General features: G+C 37.1%; 1 protein-coding gene across 2 annotated transcripts in view; it reads right to left on the bottom strand.

Annotated features, from left to right (window-relative positions):
- Positions 1–13268, bottom strand: part of cops4 (COP9 constitutive photomorphogenic homolog subunit 4 (Arabidopsis)) — a 62507-nt gene that overhangs the window by 2324 nt on the left and 46915 nt on the right. For both annotated transcript variants that reach the window (XM_051929672.1, XM_051929673.1), the window contains exons 6-8: positions 11462–11612; positions 9809–9979; positions 3304–3419 (exon numbers count right to left, since the gene is read on the bottom strand). In XM_051929672.1, the coding sequence (XP_051785632.1) occupies positions 3304–3419; positions 9809–9979; positions 11462–11612 (438 nt within the window). The remainder of the gene's footprint in view (positions 1–3303; positions 3420–9808; positions 9980–11461; positions 11613–13268) is intronic.

Here is a 13268-nt window from a genome sequence, read left to right as displayed (position 1 = left end):
TTTGCTTCCTTTAGATCATTCTGTCACCTTCAGCATTTGTTTTTTCCCACTGCTTATACTATCTCTTCTTTAATCAATGAATGTCTTTGCCACACCATTCCACTATCATGTTCTGTGTCTCCAAGATTCCTTTGTCCAAGTGATGACTGTTTTCAACCAGACATTCTCCTTTAACTTCCCACCTTCTGTTTTACACTTTATGATTCGGAAACCTCATTCACTCTTGATAAAAACATGTTCTCTTATTTATTCATCACACTCTCCTTTATCTTCCAGACCTTCAAACTTAAGACACACTTCCCCTTACACATTTCTTCACGCCTCTCCAAGGGATGATGTGATACACAACTTTCTCCCAGGGCCCATTTTCACAGTTTAACTATATCCCAATCAATGTTCCTCACCAATAAATAGTTCACTGTACTCAATATACCACCAGATTCATATGTTTACCTCATTCTTAAACACCTGGTTGCATACAACCATTTCCATTCCATTAACAATCTCCAGAAGAATTCAATGATAACTCAGTATTCTTGTTCCTGAAGCTTTAGACCCCATGGAATTTCTCATAATCATCAGGAATGGCCCCAACATGGCCACTCAATTCGCCACCCTCTACAGCCATCTTCCCCGGAGGTACTCCAGATGTCAACTTCATCACACTTTCCCCAAAACTTGTCTTTCTCTTCACTGCTTCTGCCAACCAATGGGGCATATGCGGACACTTCAGTCCTTGAACAGCAATCCTCTTAATAACAACAATACACCCACTCACCATCTTCGCCTCCACTAATTTGACTGTCCATTTTGTAGACACAAGTATACCACCTCCAGCATTGGTATTGCTATTCCAGGCTAGAAAAACATGTACTTTTTAGCATTCCCACTAAACATGCTTCAAACCTTTTCCTTCTCTATCCCCCTTCCGTTTATCACTTCTACCACCTCTTATGATTTTCTCATCACAACCCCAATATTACAAGTCTCAATCTATATACTCTCTCCTTCACATCCCTTACTTAAAACCTATTCTACATCTCTCCTGCAACCAAATTGGCCTGCTCTCAATGCATCAGGTTTTCCCTATTTATGGTGCAGCTGGGTTTCCTAAGTTTTTGTATGACATTATTCTAACCTTTCCCTTTTACGATACAAAATATTCTTAGTATGATGTTCTTTATTGGAGCAGTACATTAGTTTACTATATTTACAACACATCAAACTTACGAACAGAACACCAACTCTATGCAGTGTCACTTTAAACCTATTAGACTGCTTCACTTTCCTACCAAAAACTGTCAAATAAATGTTGAATACAAAAGAGCAAGGTGACTTTATTTATTGCTAGTTTAAAACTCTTACCATTTATAAAGGCGCTACCTGGACAAAGGTCATTATTACAGTGCATCCAGAAAGTATTCACAGCACATCACTTTTTCCACATTTTGTTATGTTACAGCCTTATTCCAAAATGGATTAAATTCATTTTATTCCTCAGAATTCTACACACAACACCCCATAATGACAACGTGAAAAAAGTTTACTTGAGATTTTTGCAAATTTATTAAAAATAAAAAAATTGAGAAAGCACATGTACGTAAGTATTCACAGCCTTTGCCATGAAGTTCAAAATTGAGCTCAGGTACATCCTGTTTCCCCTGATCATCCTTGAGATGTTTCTGCAGCTTAATTGGAGTCCACCTTGTGGTAAATTCAGTTGATTGGACATGATTTGGAAAGGCACACACCTGTCTATATAAGGTCCCACAGTTGACAGTTCATGTCAGAGCACAAACCAAGCATGAAGTCAAAGGAATTGTCTGTAGACCTCCGAGACAGGATTGTCTCGAGGCACAAATCTGGGGAAGGTTACAGAAAAATTTCTGCTGCTTTGAAGGTCCCAATGAGCACAGTGGCCTCCATCATCCGTAAGTGGAAAAAGTTCGAAACCACCAGGACTCTTCCTAGAGCTGGCCGGCCATCTAAACTCAGCGATCTGGGGAGAAGGGCCTTAGTCAGGAAGGTGACCAAGAACACGATGGTCACTCTGTCAGAGCTCCAGAGGTCCTTTGTGGAGAGAGAAGAACCTTCCAGAAGGACAACCATCTCTGCAGCAATCCATCAATCAGGCCTGTATGGTAGAGTGGCCAGACAGAAGCCACTCCTTAGTAAAAGGCACAAGGCAGCCCACCTGGAGTTTGCCAAGAGGCACCTGAAGGACTCTCAGACCATGAGAAAGAAAATTCTCTGGTCTGATGAGACAAAGATTGAACTCTTTGGTGTGAATGCCAGGCGTCACGTTTGGAGGAAACCAGACACTGCTCATCACCAGGCCAATACCATCCCTACAGTGAAGCATGGTGGTGGCATCATCATGCTGTGGGGATGTTTTTCAGTGGCAGGAACTGGAAGACTAGTCAGGATAAAGGGAAAGATGACTGCAGCAATGTACAGAGACATCCTGGATGAAAACCTGCTCCAGCGCGCTCTTGACCTCAGACTGGGGCGACGGTTCATCTTTCAGCAGGACAACGACCCTAAACACACAGCCAAGATATCAAAGGAGTGGCTTCAGGACAACTCTGTGAATGTCCTTGAGTGGCCCAGCCAGAGCCCAGTCTTGAATCTGATTGTACATCTCTGGAGAGATCTTAAAATGGCTGTGCGCCAACGCTTCCCATCCAATCTGATGGGAGCTTGAGAGGTGCTGCAAAGAGGAATGGGCGAAACTGGCCAAGGATAGGTGTGCCAAGCATGTGGCATCATATTCAAAAAGACTTGAGGCAGTAATTGCTGCCAAAGGTGCATCGACAAAGTATTGAGGAAAGGCTGTGAAAACTTATGTACATGTGATTTCTCAGTTTTTTTATTTTTAATAAATTTGCAAAAACCTCAAGTAAACTTTTTTCACGTTGTCATTATGGGGTGTTGTGTGTAGAATTCTGAGGAAAAAAATGAATTTAATCCATTTTGGAATAAGGCTGTAACATAACAAAATGTGGAAAAAGTGATGCGCTGTGAATACTTTCTGGATACACTGTATATTAGGAATCCTATGCGGCTTCTAGGCAAAAGTTTACACAAGTAACCAGGTTTATTCACATAACTAAGAGCACTGTAGTTTCATTTCAGCAAGGAGTTTCCAAAGAAATGCATAAAGAACTGAATTAATATAAGAAAGGATGAAACAGAGGATGTTGACAAAATTGCACAATACTAACTTAAGAGATTAAAAGATAACTTTAACATAATCTTCCAAGACTAACACTAAAGCAGTTAAATTAAGGCGCCTCATTTTACCTTTGCTGGTGGAATCTCTAGTAGGGCCCCAAGCTCTTCAAAAGTAATGTTGTTGTAAAGCTTGCTAGCAGAAAGCAAATTGTGTTCAATCACCGCACGGTCCAGGATGCTTGATCCTGTTAATACATTTTAAGTGTTAAATGAATTCAATTTCCACTAAAAAAGGTGTTAAAGTGCACCACAAACTGAAAAAAATTCTAACCACTACTTGTAAATTCAGTTTAACACAAGGAGTCAATTATGTCTGTGACAGTACAAGAGCCGATAAACAATTTTCATATTATAAAAGCACTTGTACAATTTATTTACTTTATTTGTCATATTATATGTAAGCATTATATGTAAGTGTGACATACCTTTATGATTTTCAGCACTAATTGCTCTGAGCAATATCTATACTTTAAGGGGCATGTTCCTTTTGTATGTGGAGAAAACATGTTGGAAGCAACAGTTATGTTATATTGCTGTATGGTTATGAATTTAGAACTGAAGCAATGTAAAAGACGGGGCCTTGTCTGCCTCCAAAGCTTGCATATTGTAATTTGTTCAGTTAGCCAATAAAAGGTGTCATTTTGCCTGACTTCTCATTGCCTCCACAATGGATTGCGCTGTGCAATACCCTAATACTACAATATTAAATTAGAAAAAGGAAATATGAAAATGTCATCTGGAATTTTCTAACATGCACCTAAAACATACCACAGTGGAAAAATGTTCCCAAATGCAAGTTTTTCAGAAGAAATAAAAACATAAGAGTACAATATTAACTCAGTAATTTTTGAAGGACCCCAAGAGACTAGTTTTAACCACATTGAAAATAAATTCCATGAAACTGCATTGCTATACAGAAAATACACTCTTGATTCATATTTCAATTAATCTCAGCAACAACAGTCAAAAGCTTAATTAAAAACAGTTGCAATTAATCTTAGAAGTATATGTGTGTTAGTCTGTTAAAGATCAGTCAAAAAGCCCATCGCCAACAACAAAAATGGGGAAAGAGTTGGTATGTAGGAATTTAGCAAAGCTCCCAAATTCAGAAATTATAATTATCTTCCATGTTTCACAAAATGTGAAAGATACTAGCTCCCCCTGGAGTGCATGAAAGAATTTTCAGGAAAAAAAATGGATGGATGTACAGAAGAGCAATACACTACATAATAAACAGACAGATCTTTATTTGCCCAAAGGGGAACTTTAGTTTAACAGTAGCTCAAGAAAAACTAAAATAATAATAAAAAACAACAATTCACCCCAAACACACACAAGATAAAAAGAATAAGCTTCTGACTTGACTAAAGATTAGAGAGCAGTGACATATTAAAGGCATATTACTGCTGACTAAAGGCACATCTGTTGAATAATTTATCCGACAAAAGTACATACAGATAGTATGTTGAAAGTTCATCCTATAACTAAGTCCACCTTCGTAATTAGTTTGTTGATTCCTTGGGCCTGTTTTGAAGTGATGTTAACAGCCCAGGACAATACAGCAGTGGAACATTCTGGAGTCTTAGTGACAAACTGAAAAGGTAACAGGATACCACAAACTTGTTTAACCCAAGCGTTAAGAACTAAAAGACTAACTCCATCTGGTTCTATGGGTTAGCCTTCACAGTTGTATGCTAAGTTTGTTATCAGTTGTGAATATCCCATACTAATAGTCAGAGGTGAACTCATCACTAGCCATACCAGAGGAAGTGTTAGGAGTAAAATACGTAGGAAGAGCTGTCAATGGAGTGGGGTAACTGGCCATTGAAACAAGGTGGAGATGGGAGGGAAACTTCATTTAAAAAATGGTTCCGTTCATTAGCCTTATCCACGTTCCATTCCAGCACCTGAGCCCTGTATTGCTCGAGTGTAGTACATTCCAAACATCTCTCATGTTATTCAGCGCGAGTTTGTTTTGTTTTAGCTCAGTAGGCTTTCTTTCCTTCACTCAGTTTTATCTTAAGCACTATCTGCACATCCTTCAGAGCCTTTTTTCGCCATATTTCAAAGTTCTTCTCTTATTATTCAGGAGACTTTTTAAATCCTTAGTTACCTGGAGGCTTCTTTGTAAAGCTGCAAACTGTTTTTGAGAATATAAGTGTCAACACTGAAGCTGAAAAATATTGAACTTATCCTTTAAGTCAAAATTGCTTCTTCACCATCATGGTATGCATATTAATTTGCCACATGAAACTGTGTTTGAATGTGGATAATGTTTTAATGAATTTATAAAAACAGCGAGCTCATCATTGACCTTTAAAATGAAGATGATGGGGCATGAGTCCATTTTAGCATATATAATTTTATGAAATTTAGCCAATTTAAAAAGAGGTCAGCTGTGCACATTCCATTACTGCTTTACACTGTGGCAACCATTCAGCCCTGGAGAACAGTTTTCTTTTGTTTCTCATTTTCACCTTGAAAACTCCTTTCTTACTGCTGTTACAATTGAAATTAATGAATGTTGTTGCCCAGATGTGATTTTCCATCTCTGTTCTGTTGACACCTTGATAATAAATAACTGAAAATATGCCATACTTAACATCACTTAGTCTTTCATTACATGCGATAAAAAAAATAATTCAATTTTGATTTAAAATTGCAACAATCACAGCCCGGAACTACATTATTATATTATGGGCTTCAATAAATGAATACCAACAAGAAACAGTGAAAGTTACTAATTGACGTCACTTAAAACACTGCCCTCAGTTGTTACTTTATTGCCAGATCTTCAGCAACAGCTATAAAAATCAGTAACTGATTTGTGATGCTTCAGTTGTATTTTTATCAGTATTTTTTTTTCCTTGATCAGGCACGGACACTACACGCAACTGAAAGTGCATAATGGTGAGTGTTTATTGGTACTCTTAACATAAACATGCAGGTGGGCCTAGAGATTTTAATTTTTTTATTTATTTATTTTTAATTTAAGGCTTTGATAAAATTGCAATGCAGCTTAGATACTTCCATTCAGATTTACTGTTATGTGTAAAAAGTACAATGAAATTCTAACATGCATGCTTTAGCAATATGCACCACTCTGCCACTCGGTATGAATCATACTCAGTAGGATATGTAAAATTGAACAACACAATGTAATAGGTGAGAACAAGTTACTGCCACAAGCATTCAACATGTGTTTTCTGCAGTCCATGATGTTAGTTGGTTAGGACTATATAAATCATTGGCAATACAACATTTTTCACAGAGTTTGGAATAATTAGTACACAGCTGCCACCGGTTTTCCCATGGAGAAAAGAGAAGACAGAACAGAGATGAAGTAGTAGCAACCCAAGTGGGGGAGTTTGGTAGAGTACAATGCTGGAAGGCTGCACACTCACGTGTATATGAAAATGTGACAATAAATAGTTGTTTTCTGTGTTTGAAGTTGACATGTATCCGAGATTGCGCCGAGGATATAACTGGAAGGACTAAAAATGTGCAATATGAACTTATATGAGGCGGCATTTAGGAGAAAGAATAATCATATTATATGAGTATGCATCTTTCGTTAAACCACTGTATCTATATGTGATTCAGTATGTGTACCAGCACTGCATTAAAAAATATATCACCTGAGAATACATTGCATAAGAAAAAAATATATATATTTGAGTATGGATGTGCCATTGGCACACATTTTGAATTATAAACAGTTGCAATACTTTGTCAGCAGACGTATACTCATACCAAATGATTTCAATACATACTGACAGCTCTGCCGCTGTATCCGACACTCAGCACACTTTTGTGCAGAGCATCATTTGTTATAGGCCATGGCAAAAAATAGCTTTTGACAAAACAGAATTTCAGAGATAACAACAAGATAGCATGCAGTCTGAAGCTACAGGAAGGCAGCCAACAATAGACCAATGGGGATGGGCCTATGGAAAATGTAAAACTCAACTCACGAAGGCTGTTGTGAGAAAACAAGTGAACATTAAATTTATTCTTACCTCAAAAAAACAGTACCAAGAATGTATGATAAAAAGTTTACTTTTGTTGTCAAAGGTATACCTTAAAAAGAAGATGCATGTTCTCTTAGATTTAAACCTTTGTCACTTCAAAGCACATGTATTAAGGATGTTTTAAGGCTTTTGTTTTCACATTTGGACTCATGTCCCATGGTCTCTATTGAAAAGGCTTCATATTTTTGTATACAAAAACGCTTCACTTTTTAGTATGCGGCAAATTAATATATACCATGATTTAGTTGACTTTGACTTGAAAAATACAGAACCTTTAACATAATCTGTGATGTAGTGACCGAGTACCCCAACATTATCCCCATATGAATTTAACATCATTTCACCAGTCTTTTGGAAACAGTCATTCAGGGCCATTTCAGCCTCCAGTCTCCACTTTCTCACTATTATGGCAACAATACACGCTTGTAGGTGGGAGTAAGAAGGATCAGATTATGGTCAGATCTGTCCAGTGGTGAAAGGTTTACATTTTAAGGCATCCCTAATACTTGAATAAAGCTAGTCAACCTTATTGTGTTCATGAGGGGAACACGACACATACTGTAGTAAGGGAAGTTAGTCTGTGTTCTTTGTAAAGTCAGCACACATTAGAACTGCAGAATCAGAATAACTCATTAATATAGTATTGGTAAAAGAGTTAATCATTCTGTTGCTGTGTCCCAATTTGCAGAGGTAGGAATATAAACACTATTCAGAATGATGTAACTCATCTCCCTGGGGAAATAACAGGGACAAATTCCTACACTGAATATTTCAAAATGTGGGTTTTAAATTTTTGTTTTATTTGTAACATGCTCCCTTTTACACTATTCTTCATTTACATACAGTGCATCCGGAAAGTATTCACAGCGCATCACTTTTTCCACATTTTGTTATGTTACAGCCTTATTCCAAAATGGATTAAATTCATTTTTCTCCTCAGAATTCTGCACATAACACCCTATAATGACAACATGAAAAAAGTTTACTTGGTTTTTGCAAATTTATTAAAAATAAAAAAACTGAGAAATCACATGTACATAAGTATTCACAGCCTTTGCTCAATACTTTGTCGATGCACCTTTGGCAGCAATTACAGCCTCAAGTCTTTTTGAATATGATGCCACAAGCTTGGAACACCTATCCTTGGCCAGTTTCGCCCATTCCTCTTTGCAGCACCTCTCAAGCTCCATCAGGCTGGATGGGAAGCGTCGGTGCACAGCCATTTTAAGATCTCTCCAGAGATGTACAATCAGATTCAAGTCTGGGCTCTGGCTGGGCCACTCAAGGACATTCACAGAGTTGTCCTGAAGCCACTCCTTTGATATCTTGGCTGTGTGCTTAGGGTCGTTGTCTTGCTGAAAGATGAACCATCGCCCCAGTCTGAGGTCAAGAGCACTCTGGAGCAGGTTTTCATCCAAGATGTCTCTGTACATTGCTGCAGTCATCTTTCCCTTTATCCTGACTAGTCTCCCAGTCCCTGCTGCTGAAAAACATCCCCACAGCATGATGCTGCCACCACCATGCTTCACTGTAGGGATGGTGCCAGGTTTCCTCCAAACGTGACGCCTGGCATTCACACCAAAGAGTTCAATCTTTGTCTCATCAGACCAGACAATTTTCTTTCTCATGGTCTGAGAGTCCTTCAGGTGCCTTTTGGCAAACTCCACTCCAGGCGGGCTGCCATGTACCTTTTACTAAGGAGTGGCTTCTGTCTGGCCACTCTACCATACAGGCCTGATTGGTGGATTGCTGCAGATATGGTTGTCCTTCTGCAAGGTTCTCCTCTCTACACAGAGGACCTCTGGAGCTCTGACAGAGTGACCATCGGGTTCTTGGTAACCTGCCTGACTAAAGCCCTTCTCCCCAGATCGCTCAGTTTAGATGGCCGGCCAGCTCTAGGAAGAGTCCTGATGGTTTTGAACTTCTTCCACTTATGGATGGAGGCCACTGTGCTCATTGGGACCTTCAAAGCAGCAGAAATTTTTCTGTAACCTTCCCCAGATTTGTGCCTCGAGACAATCCTGTCTTGGAGGTCTGTAGACAATTCCTTTGACTTCATGCTTGGTTTGTGCTCTGACATGAACTGTCAACTGTGGGACCTTATATAGACAGGTGTGTGCCTTTCCAAATCATGTCCAACCAACTGAATTTACCACAGGTGGACTCCAATTAAGCTGCAGAAACATCTCAAGGATGATCAGGGGAAACAGGATGCACCTGAGGTCAATTTCGAGCTTCATGGCAAAGGCTGTGAATACTTATGTACATGTGCTTTCTCAATTTTTTTATTTTTAATAAATTTGCAAAAACCTCAAGTAAACTTTTGTCATGTTGTCATTATGGGGTGTTGTGTGTAGAATTCTGAGGAAAAAAATGAATTTAATCCATTTTGGAATAAGGCTGTAACTTAACAAAATGTGGAAAAAGTGATGCGCTGTGAATACTTTCCGGATGCACTGTAGATGGCTATTTATTGAACTGATTCTGTAATATTTAGTATAGACTAGCACTGGTCCTGGGGAAGGGGTGGAGGTAAGACTCACCATCTGCTGTGGTTGCTTTTTGATGTGGCATTAGCATGGCGGCAAATTCCTGTAACTGATTACCCCTGATAATTCTATCAAGATACATTTTTTCCAAGATTCCATAAGCTGCCAGCTGCTGGCAACGCTCATCCTTAAACAGAGTAGCTAACATGCGAGATCGTTGCTGTCCTAAAAAAGAAACAAAAATCAAAATCTTAATATAATTCAAGAGTTGCAAACAGCTTGAGTACATACAATTAGCAAGAAGAGGAAGGTAAGAACCAACATTGAAAAGGGTAGCATTTATTAATTTAAAATCAACTACAGAAAGGTTATGATAGCTTTGTTTAAAGAATCTCATAGAAAATCATGAGGAACATAGACCATATAATGCTTTGACAAAGAAGAATTGTGTTGACAAAAGGTCAGCATGGTCAGTTAATGTCAGTATTCTAGCCACATGTTTAGTAATAAGATAATTTCTTATCAATAATTTAGTTATGTTTAAATATTTTATATGTTACTAAAATGTATTGAATGAAATTTTACACCTTTAAAAAGCCTAGATTAATTGTTTAAAGCACCCCTTTTTCACTTAATTAAATATAGATTTAACCCTGTAAGAAGAGTGGACATTTTTTAATGAGGTATGCAGTTGCAAAGTATTTATCTTTTAAGATAAATGAAGAAATTATTGAATATTCTCTGTTACTTTTGATTAAACATTTTGGGATTTATAACAAGGGATTAGAATATGGTCCCTGTACCTTCTGAAAACAGCAGGTTTGCATCAGGAAGGATATTTGGCTTTACATGTTTGCTTCAACACACTAGTCATGACATACCATGATAAGAATTCATGCTTTTAGTGGGAATGGGCTGTGGATGCCTCATATGATTACTTAAAACAGAATTTTGGGGATACCAACTGAACTACACACAGGGGACACCCCATTTATGGTGGTCCTAGGCCTGATGAAATGAGAACAGGCCGGATGGTTGGCAGAAGGAATGAAAGTGAGGTAGTGAGTAAGAGTTGTAAAGGACTTGAAAAATTGGGAATATGAAGGGGAAAAAAAAAAAATCAGGAAAAGTGGTGGAAGTGCTGATCAGAAGAGAAATAGATGTGCGCTGTGGGCAGGACACAATGTAAAAAGGAAAAAGTGCAAGAAAACTTAGTAGGAATGAACTTACAATACAAAATTTAACAAGACTGCTCATTATTACTTAAAGCATGAAAATATAATATATTCTCCAAATTTCTTTTACATTTTGAACAAAATTGCAAAGAGTAAGGACATGAATAAGCTGTTGACTATTAATGTGTATTATACAAAAAGTGTAAATTCTGTTATCGTTAAAAGGTATTATTCTAAGCATTAAAGAATAAACACACAATTATTCAGGGAAAAGGGGTATGATCTGTACATTTGCCTGTTTTATATTTCAAATATGAATAGTTTACATGCGCAGAAATAAATCAATTTTGAGTTCACTACTTTAATATCTAAAAGGAGCAATGAATAAATAGACTTTGATAGACACCTCGATTGTGAATGAGTTAATCACAAATTCTAATGTCTTTTCTGCTGCACTAAATAATATACAAAGAGAAAAAAGCTTAAATACACACAAATCGTAACACAGATTTAGTAAACTAGCCGACTATACCTGCTGATGCAAGAATTGTGCAGTGTAGAGCATGCTTTAGGGCCTCCAGGCGTTCTGTTTCATGCACTATAGATTTATATGAAAGCTCATTGTATCGCTGGGCGGCTTCAATAAACTTTCTTCTGTAATCCAAGACCCGGGCATAGCAAACCTGAATGTGACAAATTATATATTACAGACAAATTTACTAGAGATCAATGGCAAATAAATATGTAAATATGCAACTATAACAAATTAGAAAAAGTATAGAAATATTAAGATACAAAAATACAGCATGTATCAGACAGAACAAGCAACAATCAGATACTAAAATTAAGTCACTGATTGTATGCAAGTTAACAGTTTAATCACACAGAAAATGCTGTTTGTGAGTATTAGCAGTACAATGTTGAATGCTACCATATCTCCAGACCATATGTTGACTGTGGGGTGCACAGCTGTTGTTACTGGAGTGTGTGGTACCAATCATGTGCAAGAGAATCAACATTAACTTTTAACAAAACTAAAATCTAGAATGCCTTGTAAAAGTGTTTTGATCATTGAAACATTTTTTAAAAAAAAGGCTGAATCATAGATTGCATTGTTTTTGGCGCATACATTTTATTTGCAAACTCACAAACTCCAGGAGAAGAATTTTGCAGATGAAATTGTCAATCTGTGAACAGATACTATATATAAAATTCAAAACCTTAATACACTACTTGCTTGCGTTCAAATTCAAACCCCAAACTTTGGCTGAGTCACCTTTTGCTACAATGATAGCTTAAGTCTTTTGTTCTGGCTATCAGCTTTGTCCACTACATAATTAATACTATTTTTCAAAAACAATTTACAAATAATGTATTTGTGTAAGCAGCAGATTTTAGTTTCTAACTTAAAAAAAGGAATATGTTCAAGATAAGTGCCATTAATAATCTTGCAACATGATTACTATGAAATAATATGAATACTTTTGTAGGGCTAGTTGCAGATAGGGGTGGGCGGTATGACCAAAAGTCTATATCACGGTATTTTTCTAAATTATCCCGGTTTCACGGTATTCGACGGTATTTGTTTCCCCATGCATGAGTGGATGTTAACCACATTTTCCACTGCAATTACTGGCTAAGAATAACCTATTCCACTATAAAGAGTATTGTACATTGTACAAAAAAAAAAACATTTTAATGTGCACACAAGTATTAATACAGTTTTGCATTGCCCCATAAAGTGATAGTTTTCAAGGGGGTGGCACTAATGGAGAAGGTATCACATTGCATGACAGATGCAGTCAAAATATAGAACCTTTTTATTGAACAAATTTTGCAAAAACTTAAACTATAATTTTGACAACATATTTTCAACCATACAAAGAGGCATTTAGACTTAGTAAAATATCCAGAAGTGCTTGTCAAAAGTTGTATTGCACTGAATATTATGTCTTAGAAAAGGAATAAATAGTAAATATTTTTTGTAAACCAACTAAACTTTCTGTTAATGTTAACAATCTCTGTCCACTGACACGTTAAAGTGACTTTTTAAACAACTTTATCATCATTAAACTGCATAATATTTAAACTAATAAATAATAACAATAAAATAAATAATAGTATTATTACTGATAGTTGCACTATTACTTCAAGACTTCAAGCCCAGGTGCATTACACAGTATTCACCAAATTAAAATAAAATACAACAAGTGCAACTTGGTGATGACATCTTTACCAGCTGAACCATTATTTAGGCAAACTGCATTAATATGGACCTTGCTTCAAGCTAAGCTATACTGGGAAGAAAAAAACAAACTATATGTCGGGAACAAAGTCGA

The sequence above is a fragment of the Erpetoichthys calabaricus genome, chromosome 7 (genome assembly GCF_900747795.2).
Source record: "Erpetoichthys calabaricus chromosome 7, fErpCal1.3, whole genome shotgun sequence".
NCBI lineage: Eukaryota > Metazoa > Chordata > Cladistia > Polypteriformes > Polypteridae > Erpetoichthys > Erpetoichthys calabaricus.
Note: the sequence above shows the minus strand (reverse complement) of the source record. Positions and strands in the feature narration are given on the sequence as shown.